Source organism: Pseudophryne corroboree, chromosome 3, assembly GCF_028390025.1.
Source record: "Pseudophryne corroboree isolate aPseCor3 chromosome 3, aPseCor3.hap2, whole genome shotgun sequence".
NCBI lineage: Eukaryota > Metazoa > Chordata > Amphibia > Anura > Myobatrachidae > Pseudophryne > Pseudophryne corroboree.
This window is the reverse complement of record NC_086446.1, coordinates 479,034,953-479,058,380: the sequence shown is the minus strand read 5'-3', so window position 1 is coordinate 479,058,380 and position 23,428 is coordinate 479,034,953. Positions and strand designations below refer to the sequence as shown.

At 47.6% G+C, this 23,428-nt stretch overlaps 1 protein-coding gene across 3 annotated transcripts in view; it reads left to right on the top strand.

Moving 5' to 3' along the window:
* The window catches only part of PRKCA (protein kinase C alpha), a 656,418-nt gene that overhangs the window by 513,073 nt on the left and 119,917 nt on the right, over positions 1-23,428 (top strand). For all 3 annotated transcript variants that reach the window (XM_063960833.1, XM_063960834.1, XM_063960835.1), the window contains one exon: positions 19,166-19,228. In XM_063960833.1, coding sequence (XP_063816903.1) covers positions 19,166-19,228 — 63 coding nt within the window. The remainder of the gene's footprint in view (positions 1-19,165; positions 19,229-23,428) is intronic.

Sequence of the window (23,428 nt, the reverse complement as noted above, 5' to 3'; positions counted from 1 at the left end):
AGATACACATATGCCTGCAGCAGTGCCAGATACACATTATATGCCCCCACAGTGCCAGGTATACATTATATGCCCCCACAGTGCCAGGTATACATTATATGCCCCCACTGTGCCAGATACACATTATATGCCCCACTGTGCCAGATACACATTATATGCCCCCACAGTGCCAGATACACATTATATGCCCCCACAGTGCCAGATACACATTATATGCCCCCACAGTGCCAGATACACATAATATGTCCCCACAGTGCCAGATACACAAAATATGCCCCCACAGCAGAGATTTTCAACCTGACAAGATCTAAATATTGCCAGGGCACACTCAAATATAATGGTGATGCATGGTGCAGTTGTGTGTCCTAGGATGTCATATCGCAGCTTCTCCATAGGTAACGCCTGAGCCCAACACTGCCCAGGCCCAAAATTAGAACTGGCTCTACAATCGCTAAAGCCACCAGTATTGATCGTTCCAGGGCCTCAGTAGTGGCAAAACACTGACGGGCCTGGCTCTGCTTCTATGGCGGCACACCTGGAGACTGCTCAGGGCACACTAGTGTGCCACTGCACAGTGGTTGAAAAACACTGCCAGATACATATAACATGCCCCCACAGTGCCAGATACACATAATATGCCCCCACAGTGCCAGATACACATAATATGCCCCAGCAGTGCCAGATACACATAATATGCCCCTGCAGTGCCAGATACTCATACTGTAATATGCCCCCACAGTGCCAGATACACATGTGCCCCCACAGTGCCAGATACACATGTGCCCCCACAGTGCCAGATACACTTGTGCCCCCCACTCACCACCGCGGGCCTCTCCTCCTGCTACCCCACTACCAGTCCTCTGCATAATAGCCCCAATAATACAATAATCCCCTCTGTGCAGATCCTCCACCCTTTGCAGATCCCCCCTTGCGTAAAAAAACCCTTTGTGAAGATACCACGCTCTGTGCAGATCCCCCCTTTGCAGATCGTCCCTCCCCTTGTGAAGAAACCCCCCATTGCATAACTTACCTGACAAGTTGTAACGCTGCCTAGCTTCAGTCCTCCCTCTCCCCGCAGTCAAGGCACCCGCTTTCACGCTGCATGGCCTCCTGCTGGCTGCTTCTCCTGTCATCGTCATTGCTGGCTGGATCAAACTGGATCCAACTAGCGCCCAGGCTCCTCACATGGTGGGTGATGTCATTACGTCACCCATGCACTGCATCCCTGGGAACTGTGAAGAGAAGCAGCAGCGACAGGCTCCTTACAGTTATTTTCTGTTAAGTCTGTCACGATCTACTGGCGGATGCTCCGCGAGCTACCGGTAAATCGCAGTCTACCTTTTGTCACCTCTGCAGTAGATCAATTTCTGCTTATCATTTTGATATGGGCACCACTTGGTATTATACCACTTAATTTGTATATAGAAGTATCCATATTTACATTAGCCAAATATTGTTATTTGCACACTCGCTGCCGATTTTCACAGCGCAGCGATCAGGTAAAAAAACTGCAAAACTGCGCATGCGTACGGGCCGCAGTGCGCACGCGTGACGTACTTTCACACAAAACTATGCAGTTTTACACAAGGTCTAGCGACTCTTTTCCGTCGCTCTGTTGATCGGTGAGTGATTGACAGGAGGTTGGTGTTTCTGGATGGTAACTGACCGTTTTCCGGGAGTGTGCTAAAAAATGCAGGCGTGTCTGGAAAAAACGCAGGCGTGCCTGGGGAAACGCAGGAGTGGCTGGCCAAACGCAGGGCGTGTTTGTGACATCAAAGCAGGAACTAAACAGACTGAAGTGATCGCAAGGAAGGAGTAGGTCTGCAGCCACTCTGAAACTGCTTGAAAAAATTTCAGCACTGTTCTGCTAACCTTTTGTTCGCACTTCTGCTAAGTTAAGATACACTCCCAGAGGGTGGCGGCTTAGCGTTTGCACTGCTGCTAAAAGCAGTTAGCGAGCGATCAACTCGGAATGAGGGCCATAGTTTGCAGATGATAATTATAGGGTTAACTTTCATCATTTGTACAGGGTGAGGTAAAAAAAAACCTCCCAGATTTTAAAGGTTTTTTTTGTTTTTTTTTACATTTCTTAATTTGCACAAATCATCATTAAAATTACAAACACAATTGCACAGATTCCACATATACAATACACAAAAACAAAAAAACAAACAAATGGTGTGTTAAACCGCAAGCTTTAAATAAAAATTTTATGAAGCACGTTCTACGTACTGCGTGACTGTTGGGGAATTCGTTAAGTCTAAGCCGTTGGTTCCTTCGTTCACCCTTTTTTCCTACCCCCCTCCCTCCTGCTCACACTATTTCTTTAAAACAGTCTTTAGTGCGGCGCTGGATAGATGGGGATAGAATTGTTATATACTCCCCCCAATCCCTAAAAAGCTTTCCGTTTCTCTCCATCTGGAGGGATATCTCTACCCAGTCCATACGGAAAAAAAAGTAAAAATAAGCTTTCGTCATTTATACAGGGTGAGGCAAAAAAACTCCCAGATTTTAAAGGTTAACCAAAAAGGCATGGTATATACTATTCAAAATTTTAGTACATAATCTAAAAGTGCATGGAATACAGTTTATTTCCAATTGTTTTTGAATATGATATTGTCGTTTCTTGGCATATAGCAGCCTTCAGTTCATTAATGGTTCTTGGTCGATGTTTGTAGACCTCAGCTGGCAGATAGCCGCGTTGGCTGTGTAGTGGCCTTTCATCAAACTGATGAGGATTGTTTTCCACCCAGTAATGAAACTTCTGCTTGTTAACATAGCCGGACAAATGAAAGTGAGCTTCAGACATTGCAGCGATAACGCCAGGTAATGTGAAACTTTAGAAATCAACTACAGTTGTGTATCACTAATAAAGACCAACATCTGGACGATATCATATTCAAAACTAATGGAAAATGAACACTATGCCATGCACTTTTAGATGATGTACTAACATTTGAATAGCATTTACCGGGATCCGGTCTTTAGGTTGACTGCACTTACGTCAGCACTCATTAGGTCGACCACTATTAGTCGACATGCATTGCGTCAACATGGTCTATAGGTTGATATGGTCACTAGGTCGACATGGATAAAGGTCAACATGAGTTTTTCACATTTTTTTAATTTGTTTCATACTTTACGATCCACGTGGACTACGATTGGGAATAGTATCCTGTACCAAGCTTAGCGGTAGCAGAGCGAATCACCTTGCCTGAAGCATGGCCAGGGGACACGGTGCACTGATTGGGGTTCACGGTCACTTTATGAAGAAAACAACACCAAAAAAGTTTTTAAAAAACCAACAACTCATGTCGACCTTGTTCGTGTCGACCTAATGACCATGTCTATCTATTTCAGTTGTTGACCTAGTCACAGTCGACCAATAGTGGTCAACCTAATGACTGTCTACCAACTTAGTTACTGACGACACTATGATTCACACCCCATTTACCGTGCCTTTTTTTGTTAACCTTTACATTTTCTGAGGTTTTTTGTTTGCCTTACCCTGTATTTATGTAGTAGAAAGTTAGATAAGTGTAGTCGTCACCTGCATAAGCTTATTTACAGTCATTTTGTGGTAAAACTAGTTTTTATGATGATGTAGCTGATAGTTACAGGAAATAAGTGCTGTTACTGAAACACAAGGCAGAGAGTCCTAGGGGATCCAGATGATAGGATGCCGGTCAATAGATCGAGCCCATGTGGCCGATATGCATAAGGTCGACACGTAAAAGGTTGACAGTGCTTAAGATCAACAGGTTTCAAATGGTCGGCAGATTCAAATGGTTGACATGACAATGGTAGACACAAGTTGTTGTGTTTTGTTGTTTTTTTAAACTTCTTCCTCATTTACCATGCATGTGGACTATGTTTGGGGACAGTAACTTGTGCCCAGTGGAGCGGTAGCAGAGTGAGGCATCTTGCCTGAAGTGTGTCGAGAGAAGCGGTACACTAAATGGGGTCGCATATGACGTAACATAGTAAATGACACCCAAAAAAGTGTGTCAACTTTTTATGTGTCAACCTTTTGTACCTGCCGACCTTTTATATGTCAACCATATAGGGTCGACCTATTGACTTTCGACCCAATGATCCACATCAAGTTGCTAATGCATATATAGTCATTATATAGTTTCACTTCACAAAATGTCTGACTCCGCAGTTTGTAGACCTTCCACCTGCACATTACAGAATTAACCTCTTCATTACCAGTCCACATTTCAGTCTTACTTTGTGTTTAAGTGAAGATAAATAATATTGAGTGGTATACCCAAGTAACTTACTCTTCTTTAGAATTTTTTTGTAACATATACAATATAGTAGCCTGTCTCAGGTCTTCGCTATTGTCAGTTATCAAAGTGCAATCCAGATCATGTCAGGCACTGTTTATGCAGATTACACTATGTCTGTCATTGCTGACAGGCAGGAGACAGATAAACCACGTAGCTACTTATGTTTGCTACAGTCTAGGAAATCCTTGATAACCTTATTGTTGCAGTATTACAGTATTTCCTCCCTCAGTTTGTAAGGTAAGTCTAGGCTTGATGATTTTGAGCTAGTATTATTTGGAGTACTATGTTTAGCCGTTGGGACACCAGGAACCATCAGTCATTGTTCCTGGTCACTTCATTGACACCTCAAATCTAGGTTCTCACGGTGGGGCCTAGCCTGTGAGCTTTGAGAAGGTGAATCCCGAGAGCTCATGCTAGCCCTACTTTATTACCTGGTTTAACGGTGCTCTAGGGGGTCCTTAATCCCTCCATCGACTACTGCTACCTCCATCTACCGTCTGGGATCGGGGGGGTCTGCGTTGCGGAGCCGGGGGACTCTTTTAAGAGTCCCCGCAGGTTGTGGCCGTCCTCCCCCCATGTAGCCGGGGGCTGCAGTGTATTCTACCCCTGACCGGAAGTCCAGCTGTGCGGGCCGATCGGCGGCGGAGCTTGGGAGAACAAAACAAAAAAACACCTGTCCCTGCGAGGAGTGAGGCGGCAGCACCCGCAACTGCTCCCGCTGGGTCTCGGCAGCTGACGTCCGGATCGTCTGCCCCTGACAGGTCGCCCCCCCTTCCCCCGCTTTCTTACTCGCGCGCCTGTTCAGGAGCCTGCTCGTGGCTGCGGGCAATACACTGAGCGGTGCGGGAGGGGCGTGCGTCTCCCGCTGTTGCCGGCCAGCTGCGGCCCCCCTCCTCTCCGTGCTGAGTTAGCGGGCTGCAGTCCCGTGGAGACCCTGCTGTGTGTGGGGCTGCAGAAGTCACTAAGTGTTGTCCCTCACCTGTAGCACACTCATGTGGAGGGGCTGATACTCCCCTGCTCCTGTACTTAAACACACAGTTGCCGTGCATGTTTGCATTCACCAACTCATAACAGCCTAGCTTGTTCATTAGGTGCTGATTTCTCGCACCAACCGTATTATTACTGTCCCCCTGCTCGGCCCTTTTAATAACTGGCTCATCTTGCCTCGGGGTTGAGACCGTGTACCACTGGGGCTGAAAAGAAAGAATATATATATATATATATATACAGGTTGAGTATCCCATATCCAAATATTCCGAAATACGGAATATTCCAAAATACGGACTTTTTTGAGTGAGAGTGAGATAGTGAAACCTTTGTTTTTTGATGGCTCAATGTACACAAACTTTGTTTAATACACAACATTATTAAAAATATTGTATTAAATGGCCCTCAGGCTGTGTGTATAAGGTGTATATGAAACATAAATGAATGGTGTGAATGTAGACACACTTTGTTTAATGTACAAAGTTATAAAAAATATTGGCTAAAATGACCTTCAGGCTGTGTGTATAAGGTGTATATGTAGCATAAATGCATTCTGTGCTTAGATTTAGTTCCCATCACCATGATATCTCATTATGGTATGCAATTATTCCAAAATACGGAAAAATCCGATATCCAAAATACCTCTGGTCCCAAGCATTTTGGATAAAGGATACTCAACCTGTATATAGTTCCCGAGGGTCGGACCACCACAGGTGTGGTGTAGACGCCCAGCGGCTGCCCCCCTTCACACCATGCTGCCCGCGTGACGTCTCTCCTATGCACCCATGGAACCGCTAACGCCTCTTGCCTGAAGCTGAACCACAAATTTCTCTAACGTCCTAAGTGGATGCTGGGGACTCCGTAAGGACCATGGGGAATAGCGGCTCCGCAGGAGACTGGGCACATCTAAAGAAAGCTTTAGGACTATCTGGTGTGCACTGGCTCCTCCCCCTATGACTCTCCTCCAAGCCTCAGTTAGATCTTTGTGCCCGAACGAGAAGGGTGCACACTAGGGGCTCTCCTGAGCTTCTTAGTGAAAGTTTTAGTTTAGGTTTTTTATTTTCAGTGAGACCTGCTGGCAACAGGCTCACTGCATCGAGGGACTAAGGGGAGAAGAAGCGAACTCACCTGCGTGCAGAGTGGATTGGGCTTCTTAGGCTACTGGACATTAGCTCCAGAGGGACGATCACAGGCCCAGCTTGGATGGGTCCCAGAGCCGCGCCGCCGGCCCCCTTACAGAGCCAGAAGGCAGAAGAGGTCCGGAAATTCGGCGGCAGAAGAAGTCCTGTCTTCAACAAGGTAGCGCACAGCACTGCAGCTGTGCGCCATTGCTCTCAGCACACTTCACACTCCGGTCACTGAGGGTGCAGGGCGCTGGGGGGGGGCGCCCTGAGACGCAATAAAAACACCTTGGATGGCAAAAAAATGCATCACATATAGCTCCTGGGCTATATGGATGCATTTAACCCCTGCCAGAATACATAGAAAAACGGGAGATAAGGCCGCCGATAAGGGGGCGGAGCCTATCTCCTCAGCACACTGGCGCCATTTACCCTCACAGCTCGGTTGGAGGGAAGCTCCCTGGCTCTCCCCTGCAGTCACTACACTACAGAAAGGGTTAAAAAAGAGAGGGGGGCACTAATTAGGCGCAGTATTAACTATACAGCAGCTATAAGGGGAAAAACAATTATATAAGGTTATCCCTGTATATATATATAGCGCTCTGGTGTGTGCTGGCAAACTCTCCCTCTGTCTCCCCAAAGGGCTAGTGGGGTCCTGTCCTCTATCAGAGCATTCCCTGTGTGTGTGCTGTATGTCGGTACTTTTGTGTCGACATGTATGAGGAGAAAAATGATGTGGAGACGGAGCAGATTGCCTGTAATAGTGATGTCACCCCCTAGGGGGTCGACACCTGAGTGGATGAACTGTTGGAAGAAATTACGTGACAGTGTCAGCTCTGTATAAAAGACAGTGGTTGACATGAGACAGCCGGCTACTCAGCTTGTGCCTGTCCAGACGTCTCATAGGCAGTCAGGGGCTCTAAAGCGCCCGTTACCTCAGATGGCAGATATAGACGCCGACACGGATACTGACTCCAGTGTCGACGGTGAAGAGACAAATGTGACTTCCAGTAGGGCCACACGTTACATGATTGAGGCAATGAAAAATGTTTTACACATTTCTGATAATACGAGTACCACCAAAAAGGGGTATTATGTTCGGTGAGGAAAAACTACCTGTAGTTTTCCTGAATCTGAGAAATTAAATGAGGTGTGTGATGATGCGTGGGTTTCCCCCGATAACAACTGATAATTTCTAAAATGTTATTGGCATTATATCCTTTCCCGCCAGAGGTTAGGGTGCGTTGGGAAACACCCCCTAGGGTGGATAAAGCGCTCACACGCTTGTAAGGGCTCTACCCTCTCCTGAGATGGCCGCCCTTAAGGATCCTGCTGATAGAAAGCAGGAGGGTATCCTAAAATGTATATTACACACATACTGGTGTTATACTGCGACCAGCAATCGCCTCAGCCTGGATGTGCAGTGCTGGGTTGGCGTGGTCGGATTCCCTGACTGAAAATATTGATACCCTAGATAGGGACAGTATATTTTTGCCTATAGAGCATTTAAAAGATGCATTTCTATATATGCGTGATGCACAGCGGAATATTTACCGACTGGCATCAAGTCTACGTGCGTTGTCCATTTCTACCAGTAGAGGGTTATGGACACGTCAGTGGTCAGGTGATGCGTATTCCAAACGGCATTTGGAAGTATTGCCTTATTAAGGGGAGGAGTTATTGGGGTCGGTCTTTCAGACCTGGTGGCCACGGCAACAGCTGGGAAATCCACGTTTGTACCCCAGGTCGCCTCTCAACATGAGAAGACGCCGTATTATCAGGCGCAGTCTTTTCGTGGACAAGTGGGCAAAAGGTTCCTCATTTCTGCCCCGTGACAGAGGGAGAGGAAAAAGGCTGCAGAAATCAGCCAGTTCCCAGGAACAGAAACCCTCTCCCGCCTCTGCCAAGCCCTCAGTATACGCTGGGGCTTTACAAGCAGAATCAGGCACGGTGGGGGGCCCGTCTCAATGAATTTCAGCGCGCAGTGGGCTCACTCGCAAGTAGACCCCTGGATCCTTCAGGTGATATCTCAGGGGTACAAATTAGAATTCGAGACGTCTCCCCCTCGCCGTTTCCTAAAGTCGGCTTTACCGATGTCTCCTTCTGACAGGGAGACAGTTTTGGAAGCCATTCACAAGCTGTATTCCCAGCAGGTGATAATCAAGATACCCCTCCTGCAACAGGGAACAGGGTATTATTCCACACTGTTGTGGTACCGAAGCCGGACGGCTCGGTGAGACCGATTCTAAATCTAAAATCTTTGAACACTTACATACAGAGGTTCAAATTCAAGATTGAGTCACTCAGAGCAGTGATTGCGAACCTGGAAGAAGGGGACTACATGATGTCTCGGGACATCAAGGATGCTTACCTTCATGTCAAAATTTACCCTTCTCACCAAGGGTACCTCAGGTTTATGGTACAGAACTGTCACTATCAGTTCAGACGCTGCCGTATGGATGGTCCATGGCACCCCGGGTCTTTACCAAGGTAATGGCCAAAATGATGATATTCCTTCGAAGGAAGGGAATTTTAGTTATCCCTTACTTGGACAATTCCCTGATAAGGGTAAGATCCAGGGAACAGTTGGAGGTCGGTGTAGCACTATCTCAGGTAGTGTTGCGGCAGCACGATTGGATTCTCAATATTCCAAAATCGCAGCTGGTTCCGACGACTTGTCTTCTGTTCCTAGGGATGATCCTGGACACAGTCCAGAAAAAGGTGTTTCTCCCGGAGGAGAAAGCCAGGGAGTTATCCGAGCTAGTCAGGAACCTCCTAAAACCGAGCCAAGTCTCAGTGCATCAATGCACAAGGGTTCTGGGTAAAATGGTGGCTTCCTACGAAGCAATCCCATTCGGCAGATTCCACGCAAGAACTTTCCAGTGGGACCTGCTGGACAAATGGTCCGGGTCGCATCTTCAGATGCATCAGCGGATAACCCTGTCACCAAGGACAAGGGTGTCCCTCCTGTGGTGGTTGCAGAGTGCTCATCTTCTAGAGGGTCGCAGAATCGGCATTCAGGACTGGGTCCTGGTGACCACGGATGCCAGCCTGCGAGGCTGGGGAGCAGTCACACAGGGAAGGAATATCCAGGGCTTATGGTCAAGCCTGGAGACATCACTTCACATAAATATCCTGAAGCTAAGGGACATTTACAATGCTCTAAGCTTAGCAAGACCTCTGCTTCAAGGTCAGCCGGTGTTGATCCAGTCGGACAACATCACGGCAGTCACCCACGTAAACAGACAGGGTGGCACAAGAAGCAGGAGGGCAATGGCAGAAGCTGCAAGGATTCTTCGCTGGGCGGAAAATCATGTGATAGCACTGTCAGCAGTATTCATTCCGGGAGTGGACAACTGGGAAGCAGACTTCCTCAGCACGACCTCCACCCGGGAGAGTGGGGACTTCACCCAGAAGTCTTCCACATGATTATAAACCGTTGGGAAAAACTCGACAGGTATTGCGCCAGGTCCAGGGACCCTCAGGCAATAGCTGTAGACGCTCTGGTAACACCGTGGGTGTACCAGTCAGGGTATGTGTTCCCTCCTCTGCCTCTCATACCCAAGGTACTGAGATTGATAAGATGGAGAGGAGTAAGCACTATATTCGTGGCTCCGGATTGGCCAAGAAGGACTTGGTAACCGGAACTTCAAGAGATGCTCACGGAGGATCCGTGGCCTCTACCTCTAAGAAGGGACCTGCTCCAGCAAGGACCCTGTCTGTTCCAAGATTTACCGCGGCTGCGTTTGACGGCATGGCGGTTGAACGCCGGATCCTGAAGGAAAAAAGGCATTCCGGATGAAGTCATCCCTATCCTGATCAAAGCCAGGAAGGATGTAACCGCAAAAACATTATCACCGCAATTGGCGAAAATATGTTGCGTGGTGCGAGGCCAGTAAGGCCCGACGGAGGAAATTCAACTGGGTCGATTCCTACATTTCCTGCAAACAGGAGTGTCTATGGGCCTGAAATTGGGGTCCATTAAGGTTCAAATTTCGGCCCTGTCAATTTTCTTTCAAAAAGAACTAGCTTCAGTCCCTGAAGTTCAGACGTTTGTAAAAGGGGTACTGCATATACAGCCTCCTTTTGTGCCTCCAGTGGCACTTTGGGATCTCAATGTAGTTTTGGGTTCCAAAAGTCACATTGGTTTGAACCACTTAAATCTGTGGAGTTAAAATATCTCACATGGAAAGTGGTCATGCTGTTGGCCCTGGCCTGGGCCAGGCGCGTGTCAGAATTGGCGGCTTTATCCTGAAAAAGCCCTTATCTGATTTTCCATTCGGACAGGGCGGAATTGAGGACTCGTCCTCAGTTTCTCCCTAAGGTGGTTTCAGCGCTTCATCTGAACCAACCTATTTGTGGTGCCTGCGGCTACTAGGGACTTGGAGGACTCCAAGTTGCTAGACGTTGTCAGGGCCCTGAAAATATGTTTCCAGGACGGCTGGAGTCAGGAAATCTGACTCGCTGTTTATCCTGTATGCACCCAACAAGCTGGGTGCTCCTGCTTCTAAGCAGACTATTGCTCGTTGGATTTGTAGTACAATTCAGCTTGCACATTCTGTGGCAGGCCTGCCACAGCCAAAAATCTGTAAATGCCCACTCCACAAGGAAGGTGTGCTCATCTTGGGCGGCTGCCCGAGGGGTCTCGGCTTTACAACTTTGCCGAGCAGCTACTTGGTCAGGAGCAAATACGTTTGTAAAATTCTACAAAATTGATATCCTGGCTGAGGAGGACCTGGAGTTCTCTCATTTGGTGCTGCAGAGTCATCCCGCCCGTTTGGGAGCTTTGGTATAATCCCCATGGTCCTTACGGAGTCCCCAGCATCCACTTAGGACGTTAGAGAAAATAAGAATTTACTTACCGATAATTCTATTTCTCGTAGTCCGTAGTGGATGCTGGGCGCCCATCCCAAGTGCGGATTGTCTGCAATACTGGTACATAGTTATTGTTACCAAAAAATCGGGTTATTGCTGTAGTGAGCCATCTTTTCTAGAGGCTCCTCTGTTATCATGCTGTTAACTGGGTTCAGATCACAAGTTGTACGGTGTGGCTGGTATGAGTCTTACCCGGGATTCAAAATCCTTCCTTATTGTGTACGCTCGTCCGGGCACAGTATCCTAACTGAGGCTTGGAGGAGGGTCATAGGGGGAGGAGCCAGTGCACACCAGATAGTCCTAAAGCTTTCTTTAGATGTGCCCAGTCTCCTGCGGAGCCGCTATTCCCCATGGTCCTTACGGAGTCCCCAGCATCCACTACGGACTACGAGAAATAGAATTATCGGTAAGTAAATTCTTATTTTCTACCTTTCTGACATTTTTATTGCTGTTTATTATTATACTCTTCGGACGGGCATCATGCCTCCTAAAAAATCCAAGATATCCGCCCTCGCACCTCCTATTAAGTTTGTCTCTAATCACACCCCTGAACCCGTGTTAAAGGGGAAGCTCAGTGCGATCTGCACGTCCACCGCTACACGCTCCCCGCTCCCCGCCCCTGGGCCGGACCTTGCCTCGGATGCACCTCTTAATGTCCGCACGCTTAACCAAATGCTCCAGGCCCTACGAACGGATATCACCACCGATCTCCAGTCTTCTATCAATCAACTTGCGGGTGAAGTGACCGATATCGGCATCCGCACCAACAACTTGGAGGATAAAGTGCAGGAGTTGGTCTCTTCTCACAACGAGCTCCTTACCTCCCACAACTCGGCCTTTGGCGGAACTGTCGGCTGTTAAAGACAAGCTAGCCGATCTTGAGGACAGATCCCACAGAAACAATATTAAAATCAGGGGTGTTCCGGAAACGGTTTTGACCAACGACCTCCAGGATTTCACTCTCTCCCTTTTTAAAAAATTGCTGCCCTCCGCCGACACCCGAGATTTATTGATTGATAGAATTCATCGTCTGCCGAAGCCTCGTTCCGCTCCGAGTAGCTCTCCCCGAGACGTCCTCCTACGTCTCCATTTCTTTCACATCAAGGAGGATATCCTCAAGGCCACCCGCATGGCAGAGGACTTGGATGTCCTGGATAATCTACAACTATTTCCGGACCTGTCACTCCACACTATAAATAAACGCAGATCCTTCCAACCTATTACGAAGGCCCTCCGTGACCAGGAAATACAATATAGATGGGGTTTCCCGGTTAAACTGCTGGTTCGGAAGGATGGCTCCACCTTCGTCATTTCATCGCTGGACGCTGGTGTCAAAATCCTGACTGACTGGAACATCCCTGTTTCGGACCCGCTGTCTTCTCAAGGCCCTCCAGTGCAATCGGACTGGTCCAAGGTGGGCTGACATTCTACCGACTCGATGCCTTTACCTTTTCTGGTCCTTGCTGATTGGATCCAGGATGCCTGATGCCGGGACAATTTCTGTTCTTTAGTTCTGCTGCCTCTTCACGTTATTATGGATTGTCCCTGCCGTGGATTTTCGTTTTTGAAGGGACTTTCATTACTCTGCTTTCTGGACTGGCACTGCGTTCTGATGTTACACTTGCGAGTGTTGTTTATTTCTTGTATCTCTATATGATGCCTGACGTATTTTTTATGCTTTGTGGTTCTTCCATGTGTTGTTATGTCTCAGGTTCCATGGGTGGGACTTGCAGTGGCCTCCCCCCACAAGTTAACTATGTTGCTGCATCTTTTTTTTTTTTGCGGCACCTACTGTGGCCCGATATACTGGGCCTTTTTGGTTTTTTTTTGTGTTTTCCTGATTTTTCCCACCCCCTTTTTCTTTTTCCTTTGTACTTCTTCCCTTTCTCATGCCCCCCTGACAGGTACTTCCACGGCACCCATACGCGCTTATGCTTTTCTGTTCATTGATGGTTAAGGTCATTTCTTTCAATGTCAAAGGTCTCAATTCCCCTCATAAGCGTAGGTTGGCTCTTTCAACATTCCATAATTACAGAGCTGATATTGTGGCTCTTCAAGAGACACATTTCCTCTCTTTGTCTCCCCCTGTTTTTCGAGATCATAGGTACCCCACGTGTTATACTGCTAATGGCCCCGTTAAACGTAACGGCGTGGCTATACTGTTTCATAGACAAACCCCTTTTACTCTACAGCGACAAATTCAGGATAAAAATGGCCGTTACCTCATTCTTGTTGGTACTATTGACAACACCTTAGTGACCCTTGTTTCCTTGTATGCCCCCAACTCCCGTCAGATTCCATTTTTACGGGAACTCCTCGAGGAATTATGCAAGGTTAAACAGGGGGCGCTTATACTATTAGGGGATTTTAATCTAGTCCTTGATCCTAAAGTGGATAGGTCTTCGCAAGGCCCTGGTCCCCCTCCTCGAGATGTGGGTCCGTCCCTTGCTTTTAAGAAACTACTTGCGGAGTTCGACTTGTATGATGCCTGGCGCGTCTTCTCCCCTACGGAGAGAGATTACACTTTTTTTTCTGCTGTCCATAACAGTTACTCTAGGATCGACAAGAGGACTCTCCAACACACTCGTAAAACTAAAATCCTTCCCATTACTTGGTCGGACCATGCCCCTGTATAGTGATCCTGGGACCTGGGTTCGCATCTCTCTCCCCCCCCCCCCCCCCCCCACCCCCCCCCCCTTGGCGACTCCCGGAATATCAATTGACGAATCCTGAGACTCTGAAGGCCCTTACTGACTCTCTATCACTGTATATGCAGACCAATGCCCCTGAGGATACTTCTATCTTCACGTATTGGTGCGCTCTGAAAGCCGTGCTCCGTGGCACGTCTATCCAAAAGGGGGCTCAACTCAAGGCTTGCTCTAAGAAAACACAGGTGGACTTGGAGTCGTCTTTACGGTCTTTGGAGTCTCAGAATCAAACCCGCCCTACTCGGGCTTTACGTAAACAGCTTCAGGAGGTGCGAGCCCAACTCCAGAAGCTTTTTATGCTTCGTATGCAATCAGCCCTAGCTCGCTTCCGCAGCAAATTTTATGCGGCAGGAAACAAGGCCACCCGTTTGTTAGCGCGCAAGCTTCGTAGCCGCCAAGCCCGTAATCGAATCAAATGCCTCATTACCCCTTCAGGCAAACTGTGCCTCAATCCCCTTGATATTGCTAATTTATTCTCCAAATTCTATGCCAAATTATATAATTTGCGTGAGGATTCCACTATACCCCAGCCCTCTGCGGCTTCTATCTCTGCCTTCTTGGATGGCCTTTCCCTCCCTTCCTTGGATGGAGATGCCCTGCAATCCCTGAATGCCCCTTGGACCCTTTAAGAGATCCAACTCGTAATTCGTCAATTGCCAAAGGATAAGGCCCCCGACCCTGATGGCTTTATTAACTCCTTTTACTCCACGTTCAGTGCGGTACTCTCCCCCCTTCTCCTGCAGCTCTACTCCCAGGCCTCCAGTACAGGGTCCTTCCCTGCGGAAATGGTTGAAGCTCAAATCGTAACCATCCCGAAACCGGGTAAAGACCCCTCTGACTGCAAGAATTACCGACCTATTGCCCTCCTTAACACCGATCTCAATATTTATGCTAAGTTAATAGCCAATCGCTTGAATCCCTTACTCCCGAATCTCATCCACCCAGACCAAGTAGGTTTTGTCCTTGGCCGTCAGGCCCCCGACAACACCCGGAGAGTACTCGATCTAGTTGAGTGGTCCTCCCGTACTAAATCATCATTTCTCTTACTCTCTCTTGACGCCGAAAAGGCGTTTAATCGCCTCCATTGGGGTTATATGAGCCAGGTGTTATCCAGGTTTGGTCTCCGCTGGGACATCCTCCGCTCTATCTTAGCTCTTTATGATGGCCCTTCCGCTAGAATATTTATTAATGGTTTTCTTTCCTCCCCGTTTCGGATCTCCAATGGTACTAGGCAGGGGTGCCCCCTTTCCCCGCTCATATTCGTGTTAGCTATTGAACCCCTTACCCAAATGATTCGACTCTCCGAAATTTCCCGGTCTTACTGTATGTGATACTTCCCATAAGCTCTGCCTTTTTGCAGATGATGTTTTGTTGTTTGTTTCTGACTTGGGGACCTCGCTGCCCATCCTACATGATATTTTGGGGCGCTTTAGCGCTGCTTCATATTATAAGTTGAACACAGCGAAATCGGATGCCCTTCCTATTAATATTCCAACCTCTGTTTTGCAATCTCTCAAGGCGCGCTTTCCGTATACGTGGAAAGACTCCTCCTGAACTTACCTGGGAATCTCCATTCCTTCTCATTTCTAAAATGTCCACTCTCTCAATTATGTGCCTCTACTGGCTCACCTAACCTCACTTACTTCTACTTGGATGGGCTACGAGGTCTCCTGGCTGGGCCGCCTTGCGGCATTTAAGATGATGTTGTTACCAAAACTCATGTATTTATTTCGTGCCATCCCCTATGCAGTTCCTCGTAAACTGTTAACCCAGATGCGTAGGTTGATGTTATCGTATGTTTGGAAGTGTAAACCTCCTCGATTGGCCTACTCATGTATGATCCGCTCTAAGTCACAGGCAGGCCTCACACTCCCCGATTTACTCAGGTACCATGAAGCGTCTATGCTCTACCAATTGTCTGACCTGTCTCTCTCCCCCCCCCCCCCCCCACTCTAAACCATGGGTGGATCTAGAACGTGCCCTATTTCGAAATTTCCCCGACAACTCCGTCCCCGCTACCCTTTGTCGCCCTCTGCCTTAACCGACGCCCTGACAATTTGGGACTCTAGACTCACACCTTCCTTTGACATTACAGTGCCCACTAGAAACATTTCTCTTTCTGCATTGGATAAAGTGTTGCCTTTTCTCCATTTCTCCTACTGGAGGCGTTTAGGTTTGGAATCCCTCACTGATATATTCTCCCTAACCTCTCTATTGCCGTTTCCTGATCTACGAGCTAAATATAACCTCGACCCTTCGGCCTGGCTCTATTATTACCAACTTAAACATTGGATAGATGATATGGCCACTAGCCCTGACGTCTTTCAACTCCCCACTACCAGTGTCCTGAATAGATTGACTAAACTTTCATCTCGTGGAGCCATTTCTGATTGGTATGATTTGCTGTCCCCCCCCCCCCGATCACCACGACTAAATCTGCTGCTCAAATTAAGTGGGAAGCCGATCTTCATCGTACTTTTGCTCTTAAACTGGGAATCATCTTTCTTCTTTCTCCCTTTCTAAATGTACTAACCACACCGAAATGCACATTAAACTATTACATAGACACTATTTCACCCCCTCTAAACTGCACACGATCTGGCCGACCGCCTCTAAATTCTGTTGGCGCCTCTGCCATCATGAAGGTACACTCTTGCATGTTTTCTGGGACTGTCCTGCCCTACGCCCCTTTTGGGATAAAGTATATGACCTTATTAATTCGATCACTGACCTTAGCCTGACTCAGGACCCTTCCTTAGCGTAGCTGCACTGGTACCCAGACACTGTACCCAAGTCAATTCTCTATGTCCTTGGCCACGTTTTAATTGCAGCCAGAGCTACAATTGCTCAAAACTGGAAATCTCCCTTCCCCCCTCCCTTTGCAAAAGTTATTTCTAAGACCCACTTCCATTTTGAGATGGACGCTGCATACTCTACATCCCCATCTTCCCCTACCATGAAGTGGTTCCCATGGCATACATACATCTCTAAGAATAAGGGGATCTCACCATCCTCCCCTACCATACAGAGCCCTCCCTGTGACTTGGATGACCCTCCACCTGTAGTGAATCCATGATTTGTCTATATATTTCTGTTTTCTGTGCTGCTTTGGGATGTCCTGTTCCCCCCCCCCTCCTCCCCATGATATTGTTTTTGCCCCATTGTTATTCTATTCTCTTTTGTCTTTATTGTGTTTTTGTTCTGACTCTATATCATAAATAAAAAACGTAATTTTGAAAAAAAAAAAATCTAGGTTCTCACTTTGCAGAGCGCACGTCCATCATGTTGGGCAAGACAGGATCCCCAGCCCAATTCCTTCAAATAATACTTACAATGTGTATGTAACAGAGCTACCTGGCACCAGTTTATAGTTGATTCATTTATTTTATTAATAATATATTTACTGTATGTACTTATGAGTGTACCTTGCTCCCTGTGTTACAATGGGCCTGGTATTCCTTAAAATGAAATACAAGTTAGTTGAGATATGTGATTATCATTTGTCTCACAACCTAATTATACTTGGGGTGCAAAGAAGTAGGAAGGTGGGGGCTGTAACTTTGTTAGGAGCAAGGATTTGTTTGATGATTGTGAGGATGTTGATAATTCTCTTGCCCAGCGCTGCAACAGTTAAAAAGCAGACTGTACAGTGTGTTCAAAATGTTTAAATTACTTTGTAGACTCTACTGGGGGAGGCAGCACTGAATGCCTTTAAAAGTCAGCATGCTGCAATAAAGTTCTCTGGCTAGTATGCAGCAGTTACAGCATCTAATCTGCTTTGTGAAGAAACTCTCACGAACATTATTACAGTCAAGTGTATTTATCATGCCATAGACACGTTTTTCTCCACCAGTTGTCTTACAAAAGGTCACATGGATGTACTTTGTGCTCACTGTGTAAGTGTATGCATTCTGAAACTCAGGTCGCACTCTTCAGTATGAAGGGGGATAAGCTTCTAAGATATTGGGAGATAATAGGAGCCATGACCCAGGGAACAGATAACAGATACACTTATAAACCATGTGCATTAATATTTATATATGATGCATTGATTGTATTAATCCACCTTCCACCCAAGATAATGTCAGGGTAGATTAAGTGAATACTGCCTTAACCTGCAGTGCCAGAGTTGGCCAATCATAGTGGACATGCTGTCCAGTGTCCAGGTTTGATCAATCTCTCTTGTGGACCCGATGCATGCAATTTACAAAGCAATTGTTAAAACAGCTCAAGCAAAACAATTGTAGCTGTATTCATATTTCACAATCGCAGGAATGAACATGCAATCCCAAGTGATTTTAATACATTATTAAAACTGAGAGTGTAATGAGTTTAATTAAACTTAAGTATTCAGTACTACTGTTTCAGCTCCAAAAAGCATGGCTGTTTAATGTTTTTCTTAGCTTTGCTGCTTGTTAGTGCTACAGTGGTGCAAGTAGAAAAAATGTCTTATAGGTACTGTGTGCGCACGCAAAAAAAGAATGGGTGTGGCCAATGAAAATGGGGGCGTGATACACATATGGGGTGGCAAATACACATGTGATCCCACTAGTGCCAGACACACGTTGCCCCAGAGTGCCAAGTACACATTGCCCCACAGTGCCAGATACACAAATGCCCACACAGTGCCAGATACACAAATGCCCCCACAGTGCCAGATACACAAATGCCCCCACAGTGCCAGATATACAGTGCCCCCGCTCACCACTGCCTCTTGTTTCTGCTGTCCTGTGTGAGGGGAGGAGAGCGCAACGCCTCTCCTGCCCCTCAATGCTCGTGAAGTCCGGTCTCTGCAGCTCCGGTGGTGGGTATCTCAAATGAGGCGCTCTCCTCCCTTCACATAGCAGCCAGCCAGTATGGTGAATGGCCTGGCAGTATGGCGTACTGGCTGGGAATTTCTTACCGGTACGCCGTACCGCCATACTTGCAGTGCTGGTGCTATTGCAAACAACCAAATATCAGGATTTAGTGTATTTAGTTAAAATCGTTCCTCCAGCTGCTTCCATAACCATTTATATAAGTGTTGTACTTGTGGAATAGTGTATACAGACATGAAAGTGAAGCTTAGTAATCATTTATTTAGCATAGTCTAATCATCTGAAATTTTCACCTTTTATTCCAATCTGAGATTATTTTTTCCTCCACAGGAAGTGATAATAATATGTTCTTTTTGTCCCAGGTTCTACGCAGCAGAGATTTCTGTGGGTCTGTTCTTTTTGCACAAGAAAGGAATAGTTTACAGGTGAGAACTACTCTTCTAGATCTTTTGCAACACTAGAGTCATGTAACTGACCCATTAAACTTACACGTGGTTTTCTTTTTCCTATAAACTTAATTTCTCTGACGTCCTAGTGGATGCTGGGAACTCCGTAAGGACCTTGGGGAATAGCGGGCTCCTAAGGAGGCTGGGCACTCTAGAAAGATTTCAGACTACCTGGTGTGCACTGGCTCCTCCCACTATGACCCTCCTCCAAGCCTCAGTTAGAATTCGTGCCCGGCCGAGGTTGGATGCACACTAGGGGCTCTCCTGAGCTCTTAGAAAGAATAGACTTAGGTTTTTTATTTTCAGTGAGACCTGCTGGCAACAGGCTCACTGCAGCGAGGGACTAAGGGGAGAAGAAGCGAACTCGCCTGCTTGCAGCCGGATTGGGCTTCTTAGGCTACTGGACACCATTAGCTCCAGAGGGATCGACCGCAGGCCCAGTCCTTGGTGTTCGGTCCCGGAGCCGCGGCGCCGTCCCCCTTACAGAGCCAGAAGCAAGAAGATGGTCCGGAAAATCGGCGGCATGAAGACTCTGTCTTCACCAAGGTAGCGCACAGCACTGCAGCTGTGCGCCATTGCTCCTCTCACACTTCACACTCCGGTCACTGACGGTGCAGGGCGCTGGGGGGGGGCGCCCTGAGGCAGCAATAATAACACCTTGGCTGGCTAAAATACCTCAATATATAGCCCCAGAGGCTATATATGAGGTAAATACCCCTGCCAGAATTCCATAAAAAGCGGGAGAATAGGCCGCGAAAAAGGGGCAGAGCCTATCTCCTCAGCACACTGGCGCCATTTTTCCCTCACAGCTCGGCTGGAGGGAAGCTCCCTGGCTCTTCCCTGCAATATACAGTAACAGTAAGAGGGAAAAGAGAGGGGGGGCATTAAATTTGGCAGTATATATACATATATTATATGAAAAGCAGCTATTAGGGACATAACTCAGTTAGTCCCTGTATATATATAGCGCTCTGGTGTGTGCTGGCATACTCTCACTCTGTCCCCCCAAAGGGCTTTTTGTGGGTCCTGTCCTCTGTTGAGCATTCCCTGTGTGTGTGGGGTGTGTCGATACGGCTGTGTCGACATGTTTGATGAGGATAATGAGGTGGAGGCGGAGCAGATGCATTTTGAAGGGACGTCACCCCCTGCGGGGCAGACACCCGAGTGGATGAACTTATGGAAAGAAATGAGTGCACGTATAGATTCTTTACATAAGAAATTTGACGACATGCCAAATGTGGGACAGCCGGGATCTCAGCTCGTGCCTGTCCAGGTGACTCAGGGGTCGTCAGGGGCTCTAAAACATTTCTGATTTACATCCAGGTACCACAAAAAAGGGTATTATGTTTGGGGAGAAAAAACTACCCGTAGTTTTTCCCCCATCAGATGAACTAAATGAAGTGTGTGAAGAAGCGTGGCTTTTCCCTGATAAAAAATTTGTAATTCCTAAGAAGGTACTAATGGCGTTCCCTTTCCCGCCAGAGGATAGGTCACGTTGGGAAACACCACCTAGGGTGGATAAAGCGCTCACACGTTTGTCAAAAAAGGTGGCACTACCCTCTCAGGATACGGCCGCCCTTAAGGAGCCTGCTGATAGAAAGCAGGAGGCAATCCTGAAGTCTGTATACACACACTCAGGCATTATACTTAGACCAGCTATTGCGTCAGCTTGGATGTGCAGTGCTGCCGCTGCATGGTCAGAAAAACTGTCAAAATATTGACACACTAGACAGAGACACTATTCTGCTAACGATTGACCATATAAAAGATTCAGTCTTATATATGAGAAATGCACAGAGGGAAATTTGCCGGCTGGCATCTAAAGTAAGTGCATTGTCTATCTCTGCTAGGAGATGCTTATGGACTCGTCAGTGGACGGGAGATGCAGATTCCAAGAGGCACATGGAAGTTTTGCCTTATAAAGGGGAGGAATTATTTGGGGATGGTCTCTCCGACCTAGTTTCCACAGCAATGTCTGGGAAGTCAGCATTTTTACCCCATGTTCCCTCACAGCCTAAGAAGGCGCCATTTTATCAGGTTCAGTCCTTTCGGACCCAGAAAAGCAAGCGTGGAAAAGGAGGGTCTTTTCTGTCTAGAGGCAGAGGTAGGGGAAAAAGGCTGCAACAGACAGCAGGTTCCCAGGAACAAAAGTCCTCCCCCGCTTCCTCTTCCAAGTCCGCCGCATGACGGTGGGGCTCCACAGGTGGAGCCAGGTACGATGGGGGCCCGCCTCAGAAATTTCAGCGATCAGTGGGCTCGCTCACAGGTGGATCCCTGGATCCTTCAAGTAGTATCTCAGGGATACATGCTGGAATTCGAGGCGGCTCCACCCCACCGGTTCCTAAAATCTGCCTTGCCGATTGCTCCCTCAGACAGGGAGGCGGTGCTAGCGGCAATTCACAAGCTGTATTCCCAGCAGGTGATAATCAAGGTACCCCTACTTCAACAAGGCCGGGGTTACTATTCCACACTATCTGTGGTACCGAAGCCGGACGGTTCGGTGAGACCCATTTTAAATTTGAAATCCTTGAACATGTACATAAAAAAATTCAAGTTCAAGATGGAATCGCTCAGGGCGGTTATTGCAAGCCTGGACGAGGGGGATTACATGGTTTCCTGGACATCAAGGATGCTTACCTGCATGTCCCCATTTACCAGGAGTACCTCAGATTGGTGGTACAGGATTGCCATTACCAATTCCAGACGCTGCCGTTTGGACTCTCCACGGCACCAAGGGTATTTACCAAGGTTATGGCGGAAATGATGATACTCCTTCGAAGAAAGGGAGTTTTAATTATCCCGTACTTGGACGATCTCCTAATAAAGGCACGGTCCAATGAACAGTTGTTGGTGGGAATAGCACTATCTCAGGAAGTGCTGAACCAGCACGGCTGGATTCTGAATATCCCAAAGTCACAGCTGGTCCCGACGACACGTCTACTGTTCCTGGGGATGATTCTGGACACAGTCCAGAAAAAAGTGTTTCTCCCGGAGGAGAAAGCCAGGGAGTTGTCTTCTCTAGTCAGAGACCTCCTGAAACCAAAACAGGTATCGGTGCATCACTGCACGCGGGTCTTGGGAAAGAATGTAGCTTCTTACGAAGCAATTCCATTCGGCAGGTTCCATGCCAGAATTTTTCAGTGGGACCTGTTGGACAAGTGGTCCGGATCGCATCTTCAGATGCATCGCTTGATAACCCTGTCTGCAAGAACCAGGGTGTCTCTTCTGTGGTAGCTGCAGAGTGCTCATCTTCTGGAGGGTCGCAGATTCGGCATTCAGGACTGGGTCCTGGTGACCACGGATGCCAGCCTGCGAGGCTGGGGGGCAGTCACAAAGGGAAGAAACTTCCAAGGACTATGGACAAGTCAGGAGACTTCCCTTCACATAAATATTCTGGAACTAAGGGCCATCTACAATGCCCTAAGTCAAGCAAAATCCCTGCTCCTACACCAGCCGGTGCTGATCCAGTCAGACAACATCACGGCAGTCGCCCATGTGAATCGACAGGGCGGCACAAGAAGTAGGATGGCAATGACAGAAGCCACAAGAATTCTCCGATGGGCGGAAAATCATGTACTAGCACTGTCAGCAGTGTTCATTCCGGGAGTGGACAACTGGGAAGCAGACTTCCTCAGCAGACACGACCTCCACCCGGGAGAGTGGGGACTTCATCCAGAAGTCTTCCAAATGATTGTACATCAGTGGGGTCGTCCACAGGTGGACATGATGGCGTCCCGCCTAAACAAAAAACTAGAGAGGTATTGCGCCAGGTCAAGAGACCCTCAAGCGATAGCTGTGGACGCTCTGGTGACACCGTGGGTGTACCAGTCAGTTTATGTGTTCCCTCCGCTGCCTCTCATACCAAAGGTATTGAGAATAATAAGAAAGCGAGGAGTAAACACAATTCTCGTGATTCCGGATTGGCCAAGAAGAACATGGTACCCGGAACTTCAAGAGATGATCTCAGAGGACCCGTGGCCTCTGCCGCTAAGACAAGACCTGCTACAGCAGGGGCCCTGTCTGTTCCAAGACTTACCGCGGCTGCGTTTGACGGCATGGCGGTTGAACGCCGGATCCTGAAAGAAAAGGGCATTCCGGAGGAAGTCATTTCTACGCTTATTAAAGCCAGGAAAGAGGTTACAGCAAATCATTATCACCGCATATGGCGGAAATATGTTG